This window comes from Papio anubis, chromosome 4, assembly GCF_008728515.1.
Source record: "Papio anubis isolate 15944 chromosome 4, Panubis1.0, whole genome shotgun sequence".
NCBI classification, from domain to species: domain Eukaryota; kingdom Metazoa; phylum Chordata; class Mammalia; order Primates; family Cercopithecidae; genus Papio; species Papio anubis.
In genome coordinates, this window is record NC_044979.1 from 135,207,807 (window position 1) to 135,234,537 (window position 26,731).

At 44.7% G+C, this 26,731-nt stretch overlaps 1 protein-coding gene across 12 annotated transcripts in view; it reads right to left on the minus strand.

The window, feature by feature from the left end:
• Nucleotides 1-26,731, minus strand: part of GTF2I (general transcription factor IIi) — a 117,459-nt gene that overhangs the window by 77,935 nt on the left and 12,793 nt on the right. For all 12 annotated transcript variants that reach the window (XM_031665460.1, XM_031665458.1, XM_021935760.2 and 9 more), the window contains exon 2: nucleotides 179-282. In XM_031665460.1, coding sequence (XP_031521320.1) covers nucleotides 179-282 — 104 coding nt within the window. The remainder of the gene's footprint in view (nucleotides 1-178; nucleotides 283-26,731) is intronic.

The following is a 26,731-nucleotide window of genomic DNA, read 5'->3' on the forward strand; positions in this document are numbered from 1 at the left end:
TCTTGCAACTGCTCTCTAGCCTGAGCGACAGAGCAAGACTCTGTCTCAAAATAAAAAGAAAAGAAAAACTATTCATTAAAACTAAAAACCATAAAATTCTATCTTCCACAAAAACAAATCAACCTTATCTAGAGCGCAGGCCTACCCAACTATGGAATGATGGAACACAAGACCTCACCATGGACTCGAGAGCTGACATGAGGAATGTCACCACCATCCTGCTCTCTGAGGACTCCTCATCTTCAACGGGCAGGGTGGACATTGCAACTTGGGCCATGATCCCTGTGCAAGAGAAGTAAGAAGAAAGTGAGTGGTAGAAAACCGGTGTCCTAAACCCATAGCCAAAGCTGTGAGGGCCCCTCATGGGTGGCCTAATTTGCAGTTTTCTTGCACTAGAGAAAAAAATAAGGTTCAGAAACTAAGTGTTAGACTTGTCCCACACCCTCATAAGATAAAGATCCATCCCCTAACTTTCTATGTATTGTTATTTCCAGAAAATTGGGTCAATATCACACCCCAAACAAATCCAGGTAACACCCAGAATCAGTGAAATTTCTCCCAAGTAACAGGAAGAGGAGGCAAGGCACTTTAAAACCCAGTGACAGGCAACCACAACTCAACACAGGAAAGAGGTGCCAAGCTCTCTTCTCCCCTGAACATCCTGATACAGAAAAGAGTGGGTGCAGTGAACTGAGGCTGAGTGGAGAGTTCCTCTTCTTACTAAGAAAACAGATCACAGGCATCAAGTAACATGTAAGATTCTTTATAATACAGCATATTCTGGCCAGGCACGTTGGCTCACACCTGTCATCCCAGCACTTTGGGAGGCTGAGGCAGTCAGATCACCTGAGGTCAGGAGTTTGAGACCAGTCTGACCAACATGGCGAAACCCCGTCTCTACTAAAAATACAAAAATTAGCTGGGTGTGGTGGCGGGCACCTGTAATCCGAGCTACTCAGAGGCTGAGGCAGGAGAATTGCTTGAACCCAGGAGGCGGAGGCTGCAGTTAGCAGAGATCGCACCATTGCACTCCAGCCTGGGTGACAAGAGCAAAACTCCATCTCAAAAACAAAAACCAAAACACACAAAAAAAACAGTTAGTAGTGTAAACGTTATCTTATGTATATTTTACCAAAATAAAACCAAGACAATATACCATAAAAAAACATACTGGCCAGTTGTGGTGGATCATGTCTGCAATCCCAGCTCTTTGGGAGGCCAAGGCAGGTGGATCACCTGAGGTCGGGAATTCGGGATTAGCCTGGATGACATGGCAAAACCCCGTCTCTACTAAAAATACAAAAATTAGCCAGGCAGGGTGGTGGGCACCTGTAATCCCAGCTACTCAGGAGTCTGAGACAGGGGAATCACTTGAACCTAGGAGGCGGAGGTTGCAGTGAGCCGAGATCATCCCACCTCATTTGAGCCTCGGTGACAGAGTGAGACCTTGTCACAAAAATAAAAAACAAAAAACAAAAAAAAATTATGTATATTTTACCAAAATAAAACCAAAACAATACACCATATAAAGACATACTAAGATGGCAAAATCTAAAGCAAATTTCTAAAACTGAAATACTAAAAAGGTTTTCTGTAAATAGCATGCAAATTAGATGCCTATTAAAAACTTTCCCTTTTAATTTAGTTGAATTAATTCTACTTTTAGGGAGGTATTGAATAATTAAATAAACTTAATTGGAAGGATAACTGAAAAATTTAAAAATTAAACACTGGAAACAAGAATAGTAACTGTAAAAACATAAATTAATTTACTGACAACACCCGAGTATTCCTTAAGGAAAGCCCCAGGATTCTGGAGAACATGGACAAGCTATTGAGGAGCTGTCAACAGAAAACTGTTATGCCTAAAAATGTCAGTAAATCTTTTCCCTATTATTAAAGAGGATGCTCTATTTCCCTATTATTAAAGACTGTGATCTAGCTTTACCATCTGTTACCATGTGAATTAACTGCTAGCCCAGATTACCCATCAACAAGTAATGAAGCATACACACTTAGGAAGTTATGCTTTATAATAAAAACCATAATCAGCTGGACGTGGTGGCTCACACCTGTAATCCCAGCACTTTGGGAGGCCGAGACAGGTGGATCTCTTGAGGTCAGGAGTTCGAGACCAGCATGGCCAACATGGTGAAACCCTGTCTCTACTAAAAATTCAAAATAGCCGGGCATGGTGGCACGCACCTGTAATCCCAGCTACTTGGGAGGCTGAGGCAGGAGCATTGCTTGAGCCCAGGAGGCAGAGGTTGCAGTGAGCCAAGATTGCACCGCTGCACTCCAGCCTAGACAACAGAGTGAGACTCCATCTCAAAAATAAATAAATAAATAAATAAATAAATACAAACAACAGTCAAAAAATAATTGACACTTGGCCAGGCACAGTGGCTCATGCCTGTAATCCCAGCATTTTGGGAGGTCGTAGCAGGTGGATTACATGAAGCCAGGAGTTCCAGACCATCCTGGGCAATGCGGCGAAACCCTGTCTCTACTAAAAATACAAAAATTAGCCAGGCATGGTGGTGTACCGTCTGTAATCCCAGCCACTCAGGAGGCTGAGGCACGAGAATCACCTGAGTCCTGTAGGTGGAGGTCGCAGTGAGCCAAAATCGCACCACAGCACTCCAACCTGAACAACAAAGCAAGACTCTAAAAAAGAAACAAAACAAAAAAACAAAACAATTATCCCCATATATTTGAACAAACGGAAGCAAATCTGATTCCCAAAACAAGGTTCCCTGACTAGAGACGGAAGTAACAGCAGTTATCAAGCAAGTGAATAGGTAAATTACAGAAATTATTTGGTCTAACAGCCTAGGTAGGTCCCATTCTTTTTTCTCTTGGATAAGACTAAGTGAATTTGTTTGGTTTTCTTTCCCTCTCCTTCTCCCCCAAGTCTAAGTAAATTTGCATTAAAATGTGGCTCAGGGCAAAATGGACAACAAAGGCATTATACGTTTCTATAATTAGACATTCACTTAGCATACAATTTCATTATTTCTGAAAGTTCATGGTATTTCTTCATAATCTCACTTTTCCTTTAATTCCCCAGTGAAAGGAAACAGAGATGTGTTCTTATTTTACAAATGCAGTGATTTGTCAAGGTCATGTAGCCACTATCACAGTCAGAACATGAAACTAGGGCAATTTTCTGCCTACTGCTGTTACCATTTCTTCTCATCTTTAATCGCCATAAATCTGCTATCAAGTCATCATGAGGCCGGAGAATAAGGTCTGGAGGCAGGGAACCTAAGGCCAATTTTCATGCTGACTTCCAGAACTAAATCAACAGGAAAACCCTAACTTTCCACACTTAAGTAACAAACAAAAGGATAGGAGGCTACTCAGTTTGCAAACCACCACTCCCACTTTTGCTGCGTCCCAGACGGAAAATTGAAAGTATCTCTGATTGGTTGCTTCCTGCAACCAATCAGACGTTTGCACAGGAGCATAACTTTGTAACTTCACTTCAGCCCCTGATGGTTGCTTCCTGCAACCAATCAGACTGACTGCGACCAAGTCTTTTCGTTTTCTTTTTCTAAGACGGAGTCTCGCTCTGTCGCCCAGGCTGGAGTGCAGTGGCGCGATCTCCGCTCACTGCAAGCTCCGCCTCCCGGGTTCATGCCGTTCTCCTGCCTCGGCCTCCGGAGTAACTGGGACTACAGGCGCCCCCCACCACGCCCGGCAAATTTTTTGTATTTTTTAGTAGAGACGGAGTTTCACCGTGTTAGCCAGGATGTTCTTGATCTCCTGACCTCGTGATCTGCTCGCCTCTGCCTACCAAAGTGCTGGGATTACAGGCATGAGCCACCGTACCCGGCCTTTTTTTCTTTTTTTAAGATGGAGTCTCGCTCTATCGCCCAGGTTGCAGTGCAGCGGCATGTTCTGGGCTCACTGCAACCTCGGCCTCCCGGGTTCAAGTGATTCTCCTGCTGTTCAGCCTCATGAGTACGTGGGATTACAGGTGCCCACCACCACGCCCAACTAATTTTTGTATTTTTAGTAGAGATGGGGTTTCGCCGTGTTGGCCAGGCTGGTTTGGAACTCCTGACCTCAGGTTATCCACCCACCTCGGCCTCCCAAAGTGCTGGGATTACAAACGTGAACCACTATGCCCGGCCTTTTTTTTTTTTTTTTTTTGAGACAGAGTCTGGCTCTGTTGCCCAGGCTGGAGTGCAATGGTGCTATCTCAGATCACTGCAACCTCCGCCTCCCAGATTCAAGCGATTCTCCTGCCTCAGCCTCCGGAGTAGCTGAGATTACAGCCAACTGCCACCACACCGGCTAACTTTTTGTATTTTTAGTAGAGATGGGGTTTCACCATATTGGTCAGGCTTGTCTGGAACTTGTGACCTCAGGTGATCCACGCCTCTCGGCCTCCCAAAGTGCTGGGATTATAGGAGGCCGGCAGGGCAAGTCGTCATTTGCATCAACTGTAACTTTGTAACTTCACTTTAGTCTCTGGTTGGTTGCTTTCCACAACCAGATGCTTGCATAGGGTATAACCTTTGTAACTTCAAGTCAGCCTCTAATTGGTTGCTTTTCACAACCAATCAGACTGCTTGCAGGCCACTACTGCATTTACATAGGGTGTACAACAGGTAACCAATGGGAAACCTCTAGAGGGTAGTTAAACCCCAGGAAATTCTGTGAAGGGGATCTTCCCTAGGCTCAGCCCCACCCCTTTGTGGAGTGTACTTTCTTTTTGAGGCCCGGGTCCTCGCTCTGTCGCCAGGCTGGGAGTGCAGTGGCGGGATCTCAGCTCCTGCAAGCTCCGCCTCCCAGGTTCCATGTTCTCCTGCGGATCTCCAGCTCACTGCAAGCTCCGCCTCCCAGGTTCCGCCATTCTCCTGCCTCAGCCTCTGAGTAGCTGGGACTACAGGCATCGCCACTGCTTCGGCTAGGTTTTTGTGTATTTTTAGTGAGGCGGGGGCTGCGTGTTAGCAGCCAGGATGGTCGATCCTGCTGACTTTCGTGATCCGCCCGTCGGCCTCCCAAAGTGCTGGGATTACAGGCTTGAGCCACGGCGCCCGGCCTGGAGTGTACTTTCTACTTTCAGTAAATCTCGGCTTTAGGTGCTTCTTCCATTCCTTGCTTTGTGCCTTTTGTCCAATTCTTTGTTCAAAATGCCAAGAACCTGGACACGCTCCATTAGTAACAATCACACTCCATGTGTGTAAGAAATGGGGGACAGACGCCACAGCAACAGCCCACGGGGTGCCCCTGGTGATGAAGGTCCTATGTCTTTATCAGAACTTACAGGGGGCCGGGCGCGGTGGCTCAAGCCTGTAATCCCAGCACTTTGGGAGGCCGAGACGGGCGGATCACGAGGTCAGGAGATCGAGACCATCCTGGCTAACACGGTGAAACCCCGTCTCTACTAAAAAATACAAAAAACTAGCCGGGCGAAGTGGCGGGTGCCTGTAGTCCCAGCTACTTGGGAGGCTGAGGCAGGAGAATGGCGTGAACCCGAGAGGAGGAGCTTGCAGTGAGCTGAGATCCGGCCACTGCACTCCACCCTGGGAGACAGAAAAAGACACCCCTACAAAAAAAAAAAAAAAAAAAAAAAAAAAAAAAGAACTTACAGGGCAGGCAGCGAGCCCTGCAGGATGGAAAGTACCCTGGGGGCGACCCACGGGCCTTCTCTGTGCTTCCTGCTCTCTAGAAATGGGTGCATCCGGGTCACACCGGAAGTTCACTGTTCTTTGCTCGTCCCGAAGTTCCTTCGTGGGACAGTCCTTAGTTGAAACTATTCGTGGAGCCTTCGCTGCACCCTTCACTTGGGGGAGGCTTCCTCTCTTTTCTTCTCTTCCCAGAAAAAAACTGCCATCAGGAGGTGGCATTAATTAACAATGAACACCTGAGGAGGGAGGCATCGGGCCAGGCAGGTGACGCCAGCTTAGGAAGCACCTGATGCACTGGTCCTCACGGGACCACACGCCTAGAGAGCTGAGGTATGGGTTCAGCAGACAACCACCTCGCTGCGTGCCCTCGGGGGCTGTACTCAGTCGCCTCGTCTATAAATGGAAATGCTCAATACCTTTTATGAATGCCCTCAACTTAAGAAGGGTTGGACAAAGAGAAGGAAATGAACATTTATTGAATATGTCATGCTTTATTGGCCATCTTGTATAATAAGCACAGCAACCCCGAGTGGGAGAGCAGGCAACATGGAGTCCACATGGACCCCAGGAAGAGCTCCTTGATGGAGGTGGTGCTTCAGAAGCCACCTGAGCCGGGCCCATGGAGTCTTTTCCTGGTTGACTTTACTTTCTGATGTCACCAGCAATGAACCACAAATCACCAGGATATGACCTATCCTATCTGTCATGACACATCAAAACTCAGAGGTCTCCCAATAAAAGAGGCTGTTAAACAAAAAACAAACAGAATTAAACCAGGTAAAATGAGGACATTTTGCTCTGTGCTCACAAGGAATGCAACTAGGTATGATTTTTACTTTTTTTTTTTTTTTGATGGGGGGAAGGAGTCTCACTCTATTGCCCCAGCTGGAGTGCAGTGGTGTGATCTTGGCTCACTGCAATCTCCAGCTCCCGGGTTCGAGCAATTCTCCTGCCTCAGCCTCCCAAGTAGCTGGGATGACAGGCGCCCGCCACCACACCCAGGTAATTTTTGTATTTTTAGTAGAGATGGGGCTTCACCATGTTGGCCAGGCTGGTCTTGAGCTCCTGACCTCAGGAGATCCGCCCGCCTCAGCCTCCCAAAGTGCTGAGATTATAGGCATGAGCCACCGCACCCGGCCTTCCATTTTTTCAATCTCCTCAGTTCTTCTATTCTGAAGGTTTTTTGACTTCATCTTTCGTTTCCCTGATTTGATTTTAATTCTCCTTCATGAGTTTCAAAGATGAACTCAACTGGCCTGTTGCTGTTTCACTGGTTATCTCTGATTCTGGTCGGCTACTGTATACGTGATGCCTTCTTTATCTCTGAAACCAGACTCTAGCCATTCTTTAAAATCCTCTTGAGTTTCCTGTTGGAGATCCATTTCAGGTATTAGGTTTATCCGTGTCCTTGCTATTCTGATCCATTCTTCCTCAAAATAAGCCAATAACTAATTCCATAAAATTTTCTTTTTGACTCTACTTCTGCTTTAATTAACTGATTCCTTGCTGTTAATACCAAACAGCACACAAAAACATTTGGTTTTGGGTTTTATGAGACAAAGTCTCACTCTGTTGCCTGGACGAGTACAGTGGCACCACCACCGCGAACTGCAGCCTCCACCTCCTGCGTTCAAGCGATCTTCCCACTTCAGCATCCCTACCAGCTGGGGCTACAGACTCGCAGCACCATGCCCAGCTAATTTTTTGTATTTTTAGTAGCGATCGGGTCTCAATATGTTGCGCAGGCTGGTCTCGAACTCCTGAGATCAAATGATCCTCCCACCTCAGTCTACCAAAGTGCTAGGATTAAAGGCTTAAGCCACTGCACCCAGACAAAAAAATACATTTTATAGTGAGTGAAAGGAAGAGCGTGTTGAAGATTTTTACAAACCTTATCATTACTCTAACAAAAACTGAGATTCTTAATATTTTTTAGGATATTCTCTGAAATACTTCTGAACATTTCTGCTTCAAAACAAGGTTCCAGTCAGACTGGTAAGTGGGGAAGTGCTAGAACACTCTTTTATTTAAATTACATTCATGTCCTTTTTTTTTCATGTTATAAATATATAAAAATTATGCGTGTGTGTGTATATATATATTTTTTTTTTTTGAGATGGACTCTGGCTCTTGTCACCCAGGCTGGACATTGCAACCTCCGGATCCTGGGTTCAAGCGATTCTCCTGCCTCAGCCTCCCAAGTAGCTGGGATTATAGGTGCCCACCACCGTCCAGCTAATTTTTCCATTTTTAGTAAAAACGGGGTTGCACCATGTTGGCCAGGCTGGTCTCAAACTCCTGACCTCAGGTGATCTGCCTGCCTCGGCCTCCCAAAGGGCTGGGATTACAGGCGAGAGCCACTGTGCACAGCCTATAGTTAGTTCTTTAACAAAGGACTAGAATCTCTCTCTAAATTCCAAATTGCCTCTTTACAGCCAGGCGTGGTGGCTCACACCTGTAATCTCAGCACTTTGGGAGGCCAAGGTAGGAGGATCACTTGAGGTCTAGAGTTCAAGACCAAACTGCCTTTTTAATGCATAATAACAATCAAAGAATGGCAGGTTTTAAAAACAGAATCAACACAAGGTAAATAATTAGACAGTGATTGCAACTATAATACTATGCAGTCTTTTCAACAGAGAATTAACTGCCACTCACCATAAACGAACTGACTGAAGCAAAAGTATAAACATCCTTTTCATTAGAAAGCAAAGGTGATAGTGGACGCTAAACTTTCTGTATCACATTCTAAGAAAATAAGGCATTTGGTTATATATATATATATATATATATATATATATATATATATATATATATATATGTATATGGCAGTGGCTCACGCCTGTAATCCCAGCACTTTGGGAGGTCAAGTCAGATGGATCACTTGAGGTCAGGCGTTTGAGACCAGCCTGGTCAACATGGTGAAACCCCATCTCTACTAAAAATACAAAAATTAGCTGGGCATGGTGGTGGGCACCTGTAACCCCAGCTACTTAGGAGGCTGAGGCAGAAGAATCCCTTGAACCCGGGAGGCAGAGGTTGCAGTGATCCAAGATCATGCTGGGCAAGAGTGAGACTCCATCTCAAAAAACTAAAAAATTTTTAAAAATATAGCTGGGCACGTTGGCTCATGCCTGTAATCCCAACACTTTGGGAGGCCGAGGCGAGCAGATCACAAGGTCAGGTGTTCGAGACCAGCCTGGCCAACATGATAAAACCCCATCTCTATTAAAAATACAAAAATTAGCCATGTGTGGTGGTGCACGCCCGTAATCCCAGCTACTCATGAGGCTGATGCAGGAGAATTGCTTGAACCCGGGAGGCGGAGGTTGCAGTGAGCTGAGATCGTGCCACTGTACTCCAGCCTGGGTGACAGAGCGAGACTCCATCTCAAAAAAACAAAAACCAAAAACAAAAAATAAAACAAAAAAAAAAGAGTAGGTTACAGACCGATTATCTAGGTGAACACATTACTTATGTCACAAAAACTGGTTCCAGGTACTGTCAGACAAACTGTCTTTTAACAATGAAAGACAGCCCTCAATTGAGACAATAGTTTAAATTAGTAAAACCTTGACTCACTACCTAAAAGACTGAAGACTCAGTCTCAACGAAGGTGAAATGGATTTAAAACTGATGAGAAACACCAGGCCCATTATTTTATTTTCTTCTGCACAAATTTCTGCAGGCTACTATTTTTACTTGTAATAAGCAATGAAGATCTACACTGTACCTTTACTTAAGGAAGGCGAGATAAACTTCAAGACTGCGGAAATCAGTATCTTTTCTAACTCAATGTTTTGCATTCAAACAATAATCACTAAACCCCCAGATGCTTAGATAATAAAAACTGAGAAAAGCCTTCAAAATTAGCTAAAATAACTACGACAAGGATATTGTCCCTGGAAGACAGTATTTAAGACAGGTAATAATATTCAATTCTGTAATTATTCAACAGCCTTAAGAGTTAGAGAAAAAAAAAGCCGGGCTCAGTAGCTCACACCTATAATCCCAGCGCTTTGGGAGGCCGAGACAGGAGGATGGCTTGAGCCCAGGAGGTGAAGGCTGCAGTGAGCCATGATGGCACCACTGCATTCCAGCCTGAGTGACAGAGCAAGCCCCTGTGTCCATTAAAGAGAGAGAGAGACAGACAGACAGACAGAAAGAATACTTTTACCAGATAAATTTTCCATCCCAACTTAAGTTTTTGACCCCCTATTCCAAAAAAATGGACTACAGCGGTGAGTCTGTAGTACTGATGGATGCGCTTCTGCCTGGGCCAGTATTTCAGGGAAGTTCTCTCTTTCTTGGTTTTCTGGTGTCTTCTAGCTTTCCAGCTGTCTTCATTCTTTGAGAGCTAGTCTCCAGTTATTTTTTGTATAAGAGGAAAAACTGTAAAACCCAAATTTACTTTTTTTTTTTTTTTTGAGACGGAGTCTCACTCTGTCACCCAGGCTGGAGTGCAGTGGCACAATCTCGGCTCACTGCAATCTCTGCCTCCTGGGTTCAAGCAATTCTCCTGCCTCAGCCTCCCAAGTAGCTGGGATTACAGGTGCCTGCCGCCACGCCCAGCTAATTTTCTTTTTTTCAGTAGAGACAGGGTTTCACCATGGTGGCCAGGCTGGTCTTGAACTCCTGACCTCAGGTGATCTGCCCACCTCACCCTCCCGAAGTGCTGGCATTACAGGCATGAGCCACCACACCTGGCCGACCAATTCATTTTATTAACAGCCACCAAAGCCAAGTTTCAACAAAATTAAATGACTAATGGCATATCATATTCTTGAATGTATACACTAACAGAAACATCTTCAGTCAGAAGAATAAAATGAATTCATGTATCTCCTAATGCTAGGGGAAAAATTAGTGACATCACAAACTTTTAAAAAGTAATTTCTTCAAAACAATGAGTGGTAAGAAAAAGTTAAAATTCATCAAGTAAAATGTTAGATATTTTGTCCTAAAATGGTGCTTAAAATAAATGCAAAAGATCTAATACTAATAGTTGAATCGGCTGACTTTATTCTAAACCAGGATTCAGTTGCATTAAAACTAGTTTAGATTATCATGTAATACTATATTTTGGCAATCTTTCAGGCCACCTAAATTTTTTTATCTCTGAAATTGTTGGGGTTTTTTTGGTTTTTTGTTTTATTTTGGTTTTGTTTTGGAGATGGAGCCTCACTCTGTCGCCCAGGCTGGAGTGCAGGGGCGTAATCTTGGCTCACTACAACCTCCACCTCTTGGGTTCAAGCAATTCTCCTGGCTGGACCTCCAGAGTAGCTGGGATTACAGGCACCTGCCACCACACCCAGCTAATTTTTTTTTGTATTTTTAGTAGAGACAGGGTTTCCCCATGTTGGCCAGGCTGGTCTTGAACTCCTGACCTCAAGTGATTCGCCTGCCTCAGCCTCCTAAAGTGGTGTGATTACAGGCATGAGCCATCACGCCCAGCCAAGTTGTTGGTATTTAATATTTCCATGTTCTCCCTATAATTATTAAGTACTAAAAGCCAAAACTAAAATCTGTTTTTCAGAAGGAAATTTATTCATCCCTAAAATGTCAGTATACATTTAATGTAATCAGTTTGGATTGTAAACACAGACTTTGTAAATGTCTTAATGTTTTCTATTTAATTTTTTTCTGGACATGTGGTTCACACTAAGTGTCTTAATTTTTTCAACATATTACCATTTGTTCTAATTATGTCCACTGAGTAGCTTCTATAGAAAATATGCTTTGTTGGGTTTTTTTTGTTTGTTTGTTTTATTTTTAGATAAGGGTCTCACTATGTTGCCCAAGATGGCTGCAAACTCCTGGGCTCAAAGGATCCTCCTACCTCAGTCTCCCAATCAGCTGGGACTACAGGCATCTGCCACCACCTCTGGCTATAGGAGACGTGTTTTTAATTTTTTTTTTTTAATGAGAACATGTTTAAGGTAGTTTGCTGACCTTATTAGTTTGTCTTTCGAATGACAGCAAAGAAATTAACTTCGTATCTTGATATGTTTATTATAAATGGTCGACATCTGCTTGACACAATTTACAAAACGGATCTTTTTATAACCTAAGAAAAGCTGGTAACTTAAAAGACAATGTAAATTGCCCAAGATCACAGAATTGCTAAGAATAGAATCCAGATCTATCCAACTGACTGGATGACCTCAATTCCCCATTCTCTTTCTCTTTTGTTTTGTTTGTTTGTTTGAGACAGAGCCTTGCTCTGTCACCCAGGCTGCAGTGCAGTGACACGATCTCAGTTCACTGCAACCTCTGCCTCCTGGGTTCAAGCAATTCTCCTGCCTCAGCCTCCTGAGTAGCTGGGATTACAGGCACCTGCCACCACGTCCAGCTAATTTTTTATTTTTAGTAGAGACAGGGTTTTGCCATGTTGGCCAGGCTGATCTCCAACTCCTGACCTCTAGTGATCTGCCTGCCTCGGCCTCCCAAAGTGCTGGGATTACAGACGTGAGCCACCGCGCCCAGCCCCCAATTCTCTTTCAAATCACACCATACACTGTAAAATTTAATCAGATTTTAAGTATTTTTCAAATTCCATTATCTACAAATTTAAACTTTAGAAAAACATTTAAGTTTTCAAGGGCTTAGACAACAACTATAATGGTATTTAAGTCCATGAACTCACCTTCTGCCCCGCAAAAAAAACAGCATCTCAAAGAAATAGGATTCCCTCAATACTAAAAAGAGTTATTTTCATTGTCCCAAAGTATTGTACCACAAAATACTAGTTCATAGCTATTTTTCTTCTTTTAAAAAATATTTCTTCTTGGGCCGGGCGCAGTGGCTCACACTCGTAATCCCAGCACTTTGGGAGGCCGAGGCGGGTGGATCATGAGGTCAGGAGTTCGAGACCAGCCTGGCTAACATGGTGAAACTCCGTCTCTACTAAAAATACAACAATTAGCTGGGCGTGGAGGTGCACGCCTGTAATCCCAGATACTCAGGCTGAGGCAGGAGAATCACTTTAACCCAGGAGGCAGAGGTTGCAGTGAGCTGAGAGCGTGCCATTGCACTCCAGCCTGGGCGACAGGGCAAGACTCCGTCTCAAAAAGGAAAAAAAAAAAAATTTATTCTTTTAAAAAAAGGAGAACATGGTACACTTCATCGTAACCAAGTCATCAAAGTTAACGCTAGTCTCCAGACAGACAGACACCAGGTCCCACCCAACAAAATGCAAGGAAAACATGGATATTCCTGCTCAAAATGCTTAACCTCAATATAAGCACGAGGAAGCACTGGACAAACCCGAGTTGAGAGACATTCTATAAAAATGCCTCCAGTCTGGCCGGGCGCGGTGGCTCAAGCCTGTAATCCCAGCACTTTGGGAGGCCGAGACGGGCGGATCACGAGGTCAGGAGATCGAGACCATCCTGGCTAACACGGTGAAACCCCGTCTCTACTAAAAAAAATACAAAAAACTAGCCGGGCGAAGTGGCGGGCGCCTGTGGTCCCAGCTACTCGGGAGGCTGAGGCAGGAGAATGGCGTGAACCCGGGAGGCGGAGCTTGCAGTGAGCTGAGATCCGGCCATCGCACTCCAGCCTGGGCGATAGAGCCAGACTCAGTCTCAAAAAAAAAAAAAAAAAAAAAAAATGCCTCCAGTCTTCAAAAAGGTTAAAGGTTTGAATGAAACTCAAAACACTGAAGAACTGTTCTAAAATGAAGTATATTAGGCTGGGATTGGTGGCTCACACCTGTAATCCCAGCACTTTGGGAAGCTAAGGCGAGTGGATCACCTGCGGTCAGGAGCTCGAGACTAGTCTGGCCAACGTGGCAAAACCCCGTCTCTACTAAAAATACAAAAATTGGCTGGGCATGGTGGCAGGCGCCTGTAATCCCAGCTACTTGGGAGACTGAGGCAGGAGAATCGCTTGAACCGGGGGGAAGAGGTTGCAGTGAGCAGAGATGGTGCCACCGCACTCCAGCCTGTGCGAAAGAGCAAAACTGTCTCAAAAAAAAAAAAAATTTTATATATATATACACACACACATTCGAGGGCTGGGCACAGTGGCTCACGCCCGTCATCCCAGCACTTTGCGAGGCTGAGGTGGGCAGATACTTGAGGTAGGGAGTTCAGGACCAGCCTGACCAACATGGAGAAACCCCGTCTCCACTAAAAAAAAAAATGCAAATTTAGCTGGGCATGGTGGCACATGACTGTAATCCCAGCTACCCGGGAGGCTGAGGCAGGAAAATCGCTTGAACCCAGGAGGCGGAGGTTACAGTGAGCCGAGACTGCATGATTGCACTCCAGCCTGGGCAACAAGAGCAAAACTCCGTCTCAAAGCCATAGATCACTAGCAAAAGTATATTAGAGAGGCAAGGAAACTGGGTGGAAAGGTGATCCTAGATTACACTCTTGCAATAAAGGACATCTGTCACCAAAACGATGGGCAGAACTTGAATGCAAGTCTCTGCATGAAAGATACGTAAGCGGCCGGGCGCGGTGGCTCAAGCCTGTAATCCCAGCACTTTGGGAGGCCGAGACGGGCGGATCACAAGGTCAGGAGATCGAGACCATCCTGGCTAACACGGTGAAACCCCGTCTCTACTAAAAAATACAAAAAACTAGCCGGGCGCAGTGGCGGGCGCCTGTAGTCCCAGCTACTCGGGAGGCTGAGGCAGGAGAATGGCGTGAACCCGGGAGGCGGAGCTTGCAGTGAGCTGAGATCTGGCCACTGCACTCCAGCCTGGGCGGCAGAGCGAGACTCCGTCTCAAAAAAAAAAGAAAGATACGTAAGCAATTTTTGTTTATTTGCTGTTCTTGCAACTATTTTCTAAGTTTAAAAGTGACAGGCTGGGCACCGTGGCTCACACCTGAAATCCCAACACTTTGGGAGGCTGACATGGGAGGGCTGCTTAAGACCAAGAGTTCGACACCAGCTTGGGCAACAGAGTGAGATCCCTTCTCTACCAAAAATTTTAAAAGTACCCAGGTGTGGTGGTGCACCCCTGTTGTCCGAGCTACTCAGGAGCCTGAGGCAGGAGGATCACTTGAGCCTAGGAGTTGGACGCTGCGGTGAGCTATGACCACACCACCGCACTCCAGCCTGGGAGACAGAGCAAGACCCTGTCAAAAAAACAAAAAAGCCATAGATCACTAGCTGGTTTATATTAGTTGTACATTTTACCTGCTCTTTAAATTTCGTAGCTATTTTTCTTTTTTAAAAAATAGTTTTTAGGCCAGGCTCACACCTGTAATCCCAGCACTTTGGGAGGCCAAGGTGGGCAGATCACAAGGTCAAGAGATGGAGACCATCCTGGCCAACATGGTGAAACCCCGTCTCTACTAAAAATACAAAAACTAGCTGAGTGTGGTGGTGGGAGCCTGTAATCCCAGCTACTCAGGAGGCTGAGGCAGGAGAATCACTTGAACCTGGGAGGCAGAGGTTGCAGTGAGCTGAGATCGCACCACTGCACTTTGGACTGGCGACAGAGCAAGACTTTTTTCAAAAAAAAAAAAAAAAAAAAAGGCCAGGCGTGGTGGCTCACGCCTGTAATCCCAACACTTTGGGAGGCCAAGGCGGGTGGATCACCTGAGGTCGGGAGTTCGAGACCAGCCTGACTAACACAGAGAAACCTCGTCTCTACTAAAAATACAAAATTAGCCAGGCGTAGCTGCACATGCCTGTAATCCCAGCTACTCAGGAGGCTGAGGCAGGAGAACTGCTTGAAACTGAGGGGCAGAGGTTGCGGTAAGTCGAGGTCAGATCACGCCACTGCACTCCAGCCTGGGCAACAAGAGCAAAACTCCATCTCAAACAAAACAAAAACAAGCAAACAAACAAACAAATCCAAAAACCACATGGCAGTTAAGAGTAGGAGTTGTCTGGCTGCCTAGTTTTATATTAACACTGTCCCTTACTATATTTTTCAGATTTGTTAGCCTCATTCTTCTCAACTTTAAAATGGGATCATAATAGTGCCTACCTCACATCTCAGGATGGCTATGAGGATTAAATATGTTAATGCAGGTAGCACTTAAAACAGTAAACTCGGCCGGGGGCGGTGGCTCAGGCCTGTAATCCCAGCATTTTGGGAGGCCAAGGCGGGAAGATCACGAGGTCAGGAGATCAAGACCATCCTGGCTAACACGGTGATACCCCATCTTTACTAAAATTACAAAAAAATTAGCTGGATGTGCTGGCACACGCCTGTAGTCCCAGCTACTAGGGAGGCTGGGGCAGGAGAATCACTTGAACCCGGGAGGCAGAGGTTGCAGTGAGCTGAGATTGTGCCAGTGCACTCCAGCCTGAGCAAGAATAAGATTCCATCTGAAAAGAAAAAAAAAACCCAGTAAACTCATAAACTCTCAAAAAATGTCAGTTATTGTTGTTGATATTGTCTTCCGTATTCTAGTCCAATCTCCAGCTCTGACATATTCTCTAACAGAGAGCTTCCTGTTTACTGTACATAATATCTTAGAAAAGATAAGTTCACCGGAGACTACACTAGACCTGGAATAGGCAGGACTTCTGTATGCCTTGCTTATACTGAACAATACTTTAATTCTAAGAGTTTATCTCCACAGGCTTACTAGGTATTTTCCCAAGGAAAATAAATTAGGTCAGCAATTCAGAGGTTCTGGTTTTTTTTGTTTTTTTTTTGGTTTGTTTTTTGAGATAGAGTGAGACTCTGTCGCCCAGGCCAGAGTACAGTGGTACGATCTTGGCTCACTGGAACCTCTGCCTTCTGGGTTCAAGCGATTCTCCTGCCTCAGCTCCCGAGTAGCTGGGATTACAGGGGTGCACCACCACGCCTGGCTAATTTTTGTAATGTTAGTAGAGACAGGGTTTCACCATGTTGCCCAGGTTGGTCTCAAACTCCCTAGCCCAGGCAATATCTGCCCATCTCGGCCTCCCAAAGTGCTGGGATTACAGGCGTGAGCCACCATTCCTGGCCAGAGGTTCTGTTTTACAAATATTTAATAGCAGGATATAAACTATCACAATTTATATTAATGTATGTTAACATATACACTTCAGCAGACAAGAAATAGAGCCAAAGAACCCATTATAGTTCATTTAATTTTTAACTCATATCTATATCTATATATATATAAATATATATATATGGCAAGTACTTACTAATAAAATAAGAAATCCCTAAGCCAAATTTTTGATCAGGATTGATTTTTTTTTTTTTTTTTGAGACGGTGTCTTGCGCTGACACCAGGCTGAAGTGCAGTGGCGCCATCTCAGCTCACTGCAAGCTCCGCCTCCCAGGTTCATGCCATTCTCCTGCCTCAGCCTCCCGAGTAGCTGGGACTACAGGCGTCCGCCACCACGCCCGGCTAATTTTTTTGGTATTTTTGGTAGAGGCAGGGTTTCACTGTGTCAGCCAGGATAGTCTCAATCTCCTGACCTTGTGATCCACCTGCCTCGGCCTCCCAAAGTGCTGGGATTACAGGTGTGAGCCACCGCGCCCAGCCAGGATTGATTTTTAATTCAAGGGTTTGAATTTTTTTTTTTTTTTTTTTTTTTTTTTTTTTTGAGACAGGGTCTTGCTCTGTCACCCAGGCTGGAATGCAGTGGCAGGGACATGGCTCATTATAGCTCAACCTCCTGGGCTCAAGCAATCCTCCCACCTCAACCTTCATCATAGCTGAGACTACAGGAATGCACCACCACACCCGGCTAATTCTTTTGATTTTTTGGTAGAGACAGGGTCTCACTATGTTGCCCAGGCTGGTGTCAAACTCCTGTGCTCAAGCAGTCCTCCCACCGTGGCCTTTCAAAGTACTGAGATTACAGGTGTGAGACACCCTGGCCAGCTGGCTGTGAAATTTTTCTAGCAGTGTATGCAAACATTTTAAGATACTAAATTGTTCATCTCTATCTGCTGAAATGAAGCTGGCACTTACCTCAGTAAATAACAAATATCTCTCAAGAAAAAATAAATTTTAAGGGTTAAGATTTGAAATGATTTACAACTGTGTTGTATTCATACTTAAAGCTTTATAGTATGGTGACCCCATTAAAAAAAAAAAAAAACTTCAGACAGCTAATAGCTAAATTTAACTCTTTAAAAAAGCCAGGTGAAGGAAAGAATGACGAAATAATAAAGAAAGGATCTAGGCTGGGCACAGCAGCTCATGCCTGTAATCCCAGCACTTTGGGAGGCCAGGGTGGGCTTATCACCTGAGGACAGGAGTTCAAGACCAGCCTGGACATCATGGTGAAACTCCATCTCTACCAAAAATACAAAAATTAGGCAGGTGTGGTGGCACATGCCTGTAATCCCAGCTACTTGGGAGACTGAGGCAGGAGAATCGCTTGAACCCAGGAAGCGGAGGTTGCAGTGAGCCGAGATCATGCCACTGCACTCCACCCTGGGCAACAGAACAAGACTCTGTCTCAATTAAAAAAAAAAAAAAAAAAAAAAAAGGATCTGCCCAATCAGTGGATCACAAGCTCAGCTCTGAGTTCTGAGTTTCACAGTAGCCAAAACAACATCCTTAAAAAACAAACAAGGAAAAATCTTTATCAGCTATTCAGAAAGACATTTTCCTTGTACCACAGTTTAAGACACCATTTTTGCATGTGTATTAATTATAGTTTTAAATTGATAGCCCAGATTTTTAAACAGCAGCAGCTTGCTCTGCCAGCACACAAGGAATATGTCCCTTTAACATGACTCCAAATTTAAAACTCAGTTGGATTTGGAAAAACCATTTGGAAGAGAAAATGAAAATCAAGTAGCTATTATCTAAAGGTCCATCTTTACTTTGTCCTTGAGGTGTTTTTCTTTTCTTTTTTCTTTTTTTTTTTTTTTTTTTTGAGAAAGACTCTGTCGTCCAGGCTGGAGTGCAGTGGCATGGTCTTGGCTCACTGCAACCTCTACCTCCCAGGTTCAAGCAATTCTCCTGCCTCAGCCTCCCGAGTAGCTGGGACTACAGGTAGCTGTCACCACACTCGGCTAATTTTTTGTATTTTCAGTAGAGATGAGGTTTTACCACGTTGGCCAGGATGGTCTCAAACTCCTGACCTCAGATGATCCACCCACCTTGGTCTCCCAAAGTGCTGGGATTACAGGTGTGAGCCACCCGCGCCCGGCTATCTTTACTTTTTTAAAAGCACTGTTCACAGAAGGCAGGCAACAGAGCAAAGCTATTAGGAAACGTGAGCTTTGCAATTAGGCAAAAGTTCTGAATTCAAGTTCTGTCTCCAATCTTACAGGTGACCCTGGAATTCTTTAATCCCAAATTTACTAGTCTGGAAAATGACAATAGTCTGCATACTTACCTTACAAAGTTGTTATCAGAATGCATGTCAATACTTAATAAAGTGCATCACAAAAGCATTCACTGAATTGAGCAAGCATTTATAATTTAAACTTTACTAAAATAGTTATTTTTAAAATATATGTGTATATATCTATTAATTTACATAAAAACTCACCAAAGGCTTGAAAATAGCTTATTTCCCAACAAACTGCTTTAATTATCACTGCTAAATAAAATAACCTATTTTCTGAGAGAGCAGGAAAATTAATGAGACAAGTGTCAAAATAAGTAACTGCTGTGAAATGAAGTATGTGTACCTTTTAAGGCATTTGTGCATGAACACCTGCTTATGTCAAATTTACTCCTCAAAGATCGTTTTAAAATTTAACTTTAGAAAGTCACTTTGGCCAGGCACGGTGGCTCACGCTTATAATCCCAGCACTTTGGGAGGTTGAGGTGGGTGGATCACAAAGTCAGGAGTTCAAGACCAGCCTGGCCAATATGGTGAAATCCCGTCTCTACTAATACAAAAATTAGCTGGGCGTGGTAGCATGCACCTGTAGTCCCAGCTACTTGGGAAGCTGAGGCAGAAGAAGAGCTTGAACCCAGGAGGTGGAGGTTTCAGTGAGCCGAGATCGCGCCACTGCACTCCAGCCCGGGCAACAGAGGGAGACTCTGTCTCAAAAAAAAAAAAAAAAAAAAAAGTCACCTTCCGGGGGGCGTGGTTCACGCCTGTAAAGTAATCCCAACACTTTGGGAGGCCGAGGCTGGCGGATCACTTGAGGTCAGGGGTTCAAGATCAGACTGGCCAAAGTGATGAAACCCCGTTCTCTACCAAAAAACACAAAGATTAGCCAGGCATTGTGGTGCATGCCTGTAATCCCAGCTACTCAGGAGGCTGAGGCACCAGAATGGCTTGAACCCGGGAAGTGGAGGTTGCGTTAAGCTGAGATCGTGACACCACATTCCAGCCTGGGAGACAGAGACTGTCTCCAAAAAAAAAAGTAAACTAGTCTTGATATGCAAAGTAAACTAAAAGATTCTTTATCCTGAAGCTCTCAACAATGTCATTTGCCCATGGCAGTATTTTCCAAGAAACATGCTGTGTTCTGAGGCCTCATATGATGAGCCCATCAGTATGTTGAATAAATGAATAAATAGTTACTGTTCCCGACGTGATAAAAGATCTCTTCTTTTGGGCCGGGCATGGTGGCTCACATCTGTAATCCCAGCACTTTGGGAGACTGAGGTGGGAGAATCGCTTGAGCCCAGGAGTTTGAGACTAGCCTGGGCAACACAGCGAGATCCCATCTCTATAAAAATAAATTAATGTATTTTTAAAAATTTAAAAGATCCCTTCTTAGCCGGTGGATCCCTTCTTAGGCAGGTGGATCGCGAGGTCCGGAGTTCGAAACCAGCCTGGCCAACACGGTGAAACCCCATATTCACTAAAAATACAAAAATTATCCAAGCATGGTGGTCGGCGCCTGTAATCCCAGCTATTCAGGGGGCTGAGACAGGAGAATCACTTGAACCCAGGAAGTGGAGGTTGCAGTGAGCCAAGATCATGCCACTGCACTCCAGCCTGGGTGACAGAGTGAGACTCTATCTCAAAAAATAAATAAATCAGCCGGGTGCGGTGGCTCACGCCTGCAATCCCAGCACTTTGGGAGGCCGAGGCGGGCGGATCACAAGGTCAGGAGATCGAGACCACGGTGAAACCCCATCTCTACTAAAAATACAAAAAATTAGCCGGGCGCGGTTGTGGGCGCCTGTAGTCCCGGCTACTCGGGAAGCTGAGCCAGGAGAATGGCGGGAACCTGGGAGGCGGAGCTGGCAGTGAGCTGAGATCGCGCCACTGCACTCCAGCCTGGACGACAGAGCGAGACTCCGTCTCAAAAAAATAAATAAATAAATAAATAAATAAATAACTATGATCTCTAAGGACTATGTATGGAAATGAGATCAAAATACAAGCAGCAATTCTCAAAAGCATAGAACCTATACAATGAGAAAACTTCCTAGGCTCTGTCTGCTAAACAAGGTTCAGCATAACCAGTTATATGACGGATCACACTCTTCCAAGTACACCATAATATAATTATGTATACTTCTTACACACACACACACACACACACACACACACAATGTGCTGTGCCATGCCACAAAACAAAAACCCCCAAAAACCACCAAAAGGATTAAATGAGAAGGAAATTCTAACACACAGATGAACCTGATAATATTCTGCATTCCAGCCTGGGCAACAGAGCAAGATTCTGCCTCAAAAAAAAAAAAAGAAAGAAAGAAAAAGAAAAAGTTTGGGACCACTGAACTATATACATACACTTAAAAATGGTTAAGGCTGGGTGCGGTGGCTCACGCCTGTCATCCTAGCACTTTGGGAGGTCAAGGCAGGTGGATCACGAGGTCAGGAGATTGAGTCTATCCTGGCCTACATGGTGAAACCCCGTCTCTACTAAAAATACAAAAATTAGCTGGGCGTGGTGGTGTGTGCCTGTAGTCCCAGCTACTCGGGAGGCTGAGGCAGAAGAATCGCTTGAACCCGGGAGGCGGAGGTTGCAATGAGCCGAGATTGTGCCACTGCACTCCAGCCTGGTGACAAAGCGAGAATCCATCTCAAAAAAAAAAAAAATTGGTAAAATCAGGCTGGGTAAGGTGGCTCATGTCTCTAATCCCAGCACTTTGGGAAGCAAATGGTATGAGCTCAGGAGTTCGAGACCAGCCTGGGCAACACAGTGAGACCCCCATCTCTACAAAAAATAAAAAATCTAGCCAGACGTGGTGGTGTTCACCTGTAGTCGCAGCTACTTGGGAGGCTGAAGTGGGAGGATGTCTTGACCCTAGGACACGGAGGTTACAGTGAGTCAAAACCATACCACTGCACTCCAGCCTAGGCAACAAAGTGACATCCCATCCCTCCTCCCCAAAAAAAAAAGGTTAAAATGGTGATTTTTGTGTTAAGTATATATTACCACAATTTAACAAAAAACAAAAACACTGTAAGGAACCACTCTAAAGAAAGGCATTCACGGTGTAAATGGCAGCCACAAATTTATTCTTCATAAAGGAACAAATTCATCTTACAAGATTTTCTTTCTTTCTTTCTTTCTTTCTTTTTTTTAAGATGGAGTTGTGCTCTGTCACCCAGGCTGGAGAGCAGTGGCAAGATCTCAGTACACTGCAACTTCCGCCTTGCGGGTTCAAGTGATTCTCATGCCTCAGCCTCCCAAGCAGCTAGGATTACACGCACCTGTCACCACTCCCAGCTAATGTTTGTATTTTTAGTAGAGACATGTTTTTTTGTTTGTTTGTTTTCCTCAAGACATAGTCTTTTTCTATCGCCCAGGCTGGAGTGGAATGGCGTGATCTTGGCTCACTGCAACCTTAACCTCCTCGGTTCAAGTGATTCTCCTGCCTCAGCCTCCCAAGTAGCTGGGATTATAGGCGTGTGCCACCACACCCGGCTAATTTTTTTATTGTTGTATTTTTAGTAGAGACAGGGTTTCACCATGTTGGCCAGGCTGGTCTCCAACTCCTGATCTCGTGATCCACCTGCCTCAGCCTCCCAAAGTGCTGGAATTACAGGTGCGCGCTACCATGCCCGGCTAATTTTTTGTATTTTTAGTAGAGACGGGTTTCACCATGTTGGCTAGGCTGGTCTGGAACTCCCGACCTCAAGTGATTCATGGCCTCCCAAAGTGCTGGGAGTTCAGGAGTGAGCCACCACACCTGGCCAAACAAACATTTTTTTTAATGCTTACCATGGAGAAAAAAGAAGAAAGAAAATGAACAGGAGGAAGGAGTGAAACTATTGAATCTTGCAGGGTCTATTTGTCTGCCGTTTCCTCATATGGATATAATACATGCCATCATCCTCCGTCAAATTATTTCACAGATGAGATCATGTAATTTAAGTGCAATAAAGTCTAATGCCAAAGCCAGTTACTAATTTTAGTTCACTTCCAATACCTTATTTATTTTCTTGAAACCAATTACCGTGTGAAAACTCAATCTCGATAAAATTCTGCTCACGTCATGTATGTGTTATGGTCAACAGTAAGAGCTAAATATCTAGATGTAACAAATTATAATGAACCATACATAGAAAGCATACATTCTCAGGTTTCATCAATCAAACTGTCAAGCTCTGGCCAGGCGTGGTGGCTAACGCCTGTAATCCCAGCATTTTGGGAGGCTGAGGCAGGTAGATCACCCGAGGTCAGGAGTTCCAGACCAGCCTGGCCAACATATAGTAAAACCCCTTCTCTACTAAAAAATACAAAAATTTGCTGGGCATGGTGGTGCACGCCTGTAGTCCCAGCTACTTAGGAACCTAAAACAGGAGAATCGCTTGAACTAGCGAGGCAGAGGTGGAGACTGCAATGAGCACTCTAGCCTGGGTGAGAGAGCGAGACTCTATCTCAACAAAACAAAACAAAAACAATGTAACAGTCACAGGGGAAAAATCCCACAGAGGAACAAGTCCTTGCCCTTGCAATTCATATTCTCCAGAGTTCTTGGAGATTAACATTGTAATCAATATTACTAGTAAAATTTTCACTTCCTCAATTTCCCAAAAGTCTTTACAATAGTATCTTTATGACTACTATTTCTTGAGTGTCTACTACATGCCAGACAGCAACCTAAGCACTTAAACTCTATCCTCACAACAGCTCTTAGAAGTGAAACATATTCTATTATCATCAACTCCATTTTTAAAAATAGGGGCCAGGCGCGGTAGCTTAGGCCTGTAATCCCAGCATTTGAGAGGCTGAGGTGGGCAGATCACTTCAGGTCAAGAGTTGGGAGACCAGCCTGGCCAACATGGTGAAACCCTGTCTCTACTAAAAACGCAAAATAAGCCGGGCGTGTGGTGGCAGGCGCTTGTAATCCCAGTTACTTAGGAGGCTGAGGCAGGAAAATCGCTTGAACCCGGGAAGCGGAGGTTGCGGTGAGCCAAGATCACGCCACTACACTCCAGCCTGAGCAACAAGAGCAAAACTCTGTCTAAAAACAAAAAAACAGGGAAACACACAAAGATGAAGTGAAATGCCCAAGGTCGCACAGCCAGGAAATGGCAAGGGCCAGGATTGGAATCCAGGCAGTCAGACTTCAAACTTGTGTCGCTAGTCATAGCTATAAACCCTCTCCCCAATTTATAAATTTGTCTTCCCTCTCATGATATACATTTTAAGTATATTAGTTCTTTAAAAATCCTACACAGAGTGTTGGCCAGGCGCAGTGGCTCACGCCTGTAATCCCAGCACTTTGGGAGGCTGAGGTAGGTGGATCACTTGAGGTCAGCAGTTTGAGACCAGCCTGGCCAACGTGGTGAAACCCCATCTACTAAAAACACAAAAATTAGCCGGGTGTGGTGGCACATGTCTGTAATCCCAGCTACTCAGGAGACTGAGGCAGGAGAATCACTTGAACCTGGGAAGTGGGGACTGCAGTGAGCCGAGATCGCGCCACTGCACTTTAGCCTGTGCAACAGAGGGAGACTCCTCAAAAAAAAAAAAAAATCCTATAGAGTTTTTACTCAAGTTACAACCAAAGAAGAATGAGTCAATCCTCCAACAACTCTGACAGTTCCTGGCAATATTGAACTTTCTCTTACATTCTCAGTAGGCCAAAGTGGTAAAAAGCAAATGAGTACTGCCAGAAACAGGCATGGAATACCAAAACAAGAATTTTACAAGGAAAAAAAAAGGAAGAGGAGAAAACAAACAGGAAGACGGCAGGGAAAGTTCCAGAACAAAAGGACAACAGTAAAGGGCGACAGGGGAAGAATGGAGAATGAAGAATTATCAAGACAATAAATACCTTCACCTCTTCCGATGACGTAGCCACACAATTTTTACAGGATACACACATCCTCGGTTGGGCACCATGGCTCATGCCTGTAATCTCAGCACTTTGGGAGGCGAAGGCGGGCAGATCACCTGAGGTCAGGAGTTTGAGATCAACCTGGCCAACATGGTGAAACCCCGTCTCTACTAAAAATACAAAAATTAGCCGGGTGTGGTGATGGGTGCCTGTAGACCCAGCTACTTAGGAGACTGAGGCAGGAGAATCGCTTGAACCCAGGAGGCGGAGGTTGCAGTGAGCCCAGATCGCGCCACTGCACTCCAGCCTGGGTGACAAGAGCAAGACTCTGTCTAAATAATAATAATAATAATAATAAAATACAATACAATTAAAAAAAAAACACATCCTCTAAGACATTAAGGCGTTTCGCTTCCCCAGGTAGGTAGCCCCAATACACTTTAGTTAAATGAGTATGAGTCTTCATAGAGCTATGCTGCCAGTTTAAGCCTACTGTTTCCCAGGTATCTCAACTTTACAATTAGAATAAGCAACTGATTAGGTGTATTTTCTATTTTCCTTCAATTATAACAATGAATAAGCTTCACTCAGTAAATGAACTGGGTGCAGTGGCTCATGCCTGTAATCTCAGCACTTTGGGAGGCCGAGGCGGGTGGATCACTTGAGGTCAGGAGTTGGAGACCAGCCTGGCCAACATGGTGAAACCCCATCTCTACAAAAAAATACAAAAAAATTAGCTGGGCATGGTGGCACATGCCTGTAATCCCAGCTATGCACGAGGCTGAGGCACAAGAATCACTTGAGCCCAGGACTCCGAGGTTGCAGAGAGCTGAGATGGCGCCACTGCACTCCAGCCTGGGCCACAGAGTGAGACTCCGTCTCAAATAAATAAATACATACATACATACATACTTTCCCTTAGACTGACATAAAAACGATTTGACATCCATCTATTTAAGCCAGTGGTAAGACAATTTCATGTTAATTATACCACCCCAGTTATGAAGCATACTGCAAAAACTCATGTTTATATAAAACATTCATGTCCTCAATAAAGAATGAAACAATGGTAGAAATGAATTAGGTGAAATGCAGTGCAAATAGCTGGTAACCAGTAATAACAGAAAAGGTTAAGTGTTTAGTAATTGTTCAGTGTTCAGCTCCTTTAGATAATAATAACCTGTCCACCTATGGGTCATCGAACATGCTAGAATATAGCAGGACAGTCAGTGGCCATGGAAGTTGGGGTCCCCTAAGGAGTGTGTACAACTCGCCTAAGGGTGTAGGCTGGGGAAAGGAGGGGGGTCATTAACTGTAAACTAAAACCATTCCTCCCACCTAATCTGCGGTTATTTTCCCCAGAAAAAAATACATTATAATTTTAAGAACCTAAAAATCGTCAGGCGCGGTGGCTCAAGCCAGTAACCCCACAGCACTTTGGGAGGCTGAGGTGGGTGGATCACGAGGTCAGGAGTTCGAGACCAGCCTGGCCAGCGTTATGAAACCCTATGTCTACTAAAAATACAAAAGATTAGCCAGGCGTGGTGGTGCATGCCTGTAATCCCAGCTACTCAGGAGGCTGAGTCAGGAGAATCACGAACTCAGGAGGTAGAGGTTGCAGTGAGCCAAGATTGCACCCCTACACTCCATCCTAGGCGATAGAGTGAGATTGTGTCTCAAAAAAAAAAAAAAAAAAAAAAAAAAACCACCGGCCAGGAGCGGTGGCTCACGCCTGTAATCCCAGCACTTTGGGAGGCCAAGGCAGGCGGATCACCTGAGGTCAGGAGTTCGAGACCAGCCTGACCAACACAGAGAAATCCCGTCTCTACTAAAAATAGAAAATTAGCCGGGCGTGGTGGCGCATGCCTGTAATCCCAGCTACTCGGGAGCCTGAGGCAGGAGAATCACTCGAACCGGGCAGGGGTGGGTTAGGTTGCAGCAAGCCGAGATTGTGCCATTGCACTCCAGCCTGGGCGACAGAGGTAAACTCCATCAAAA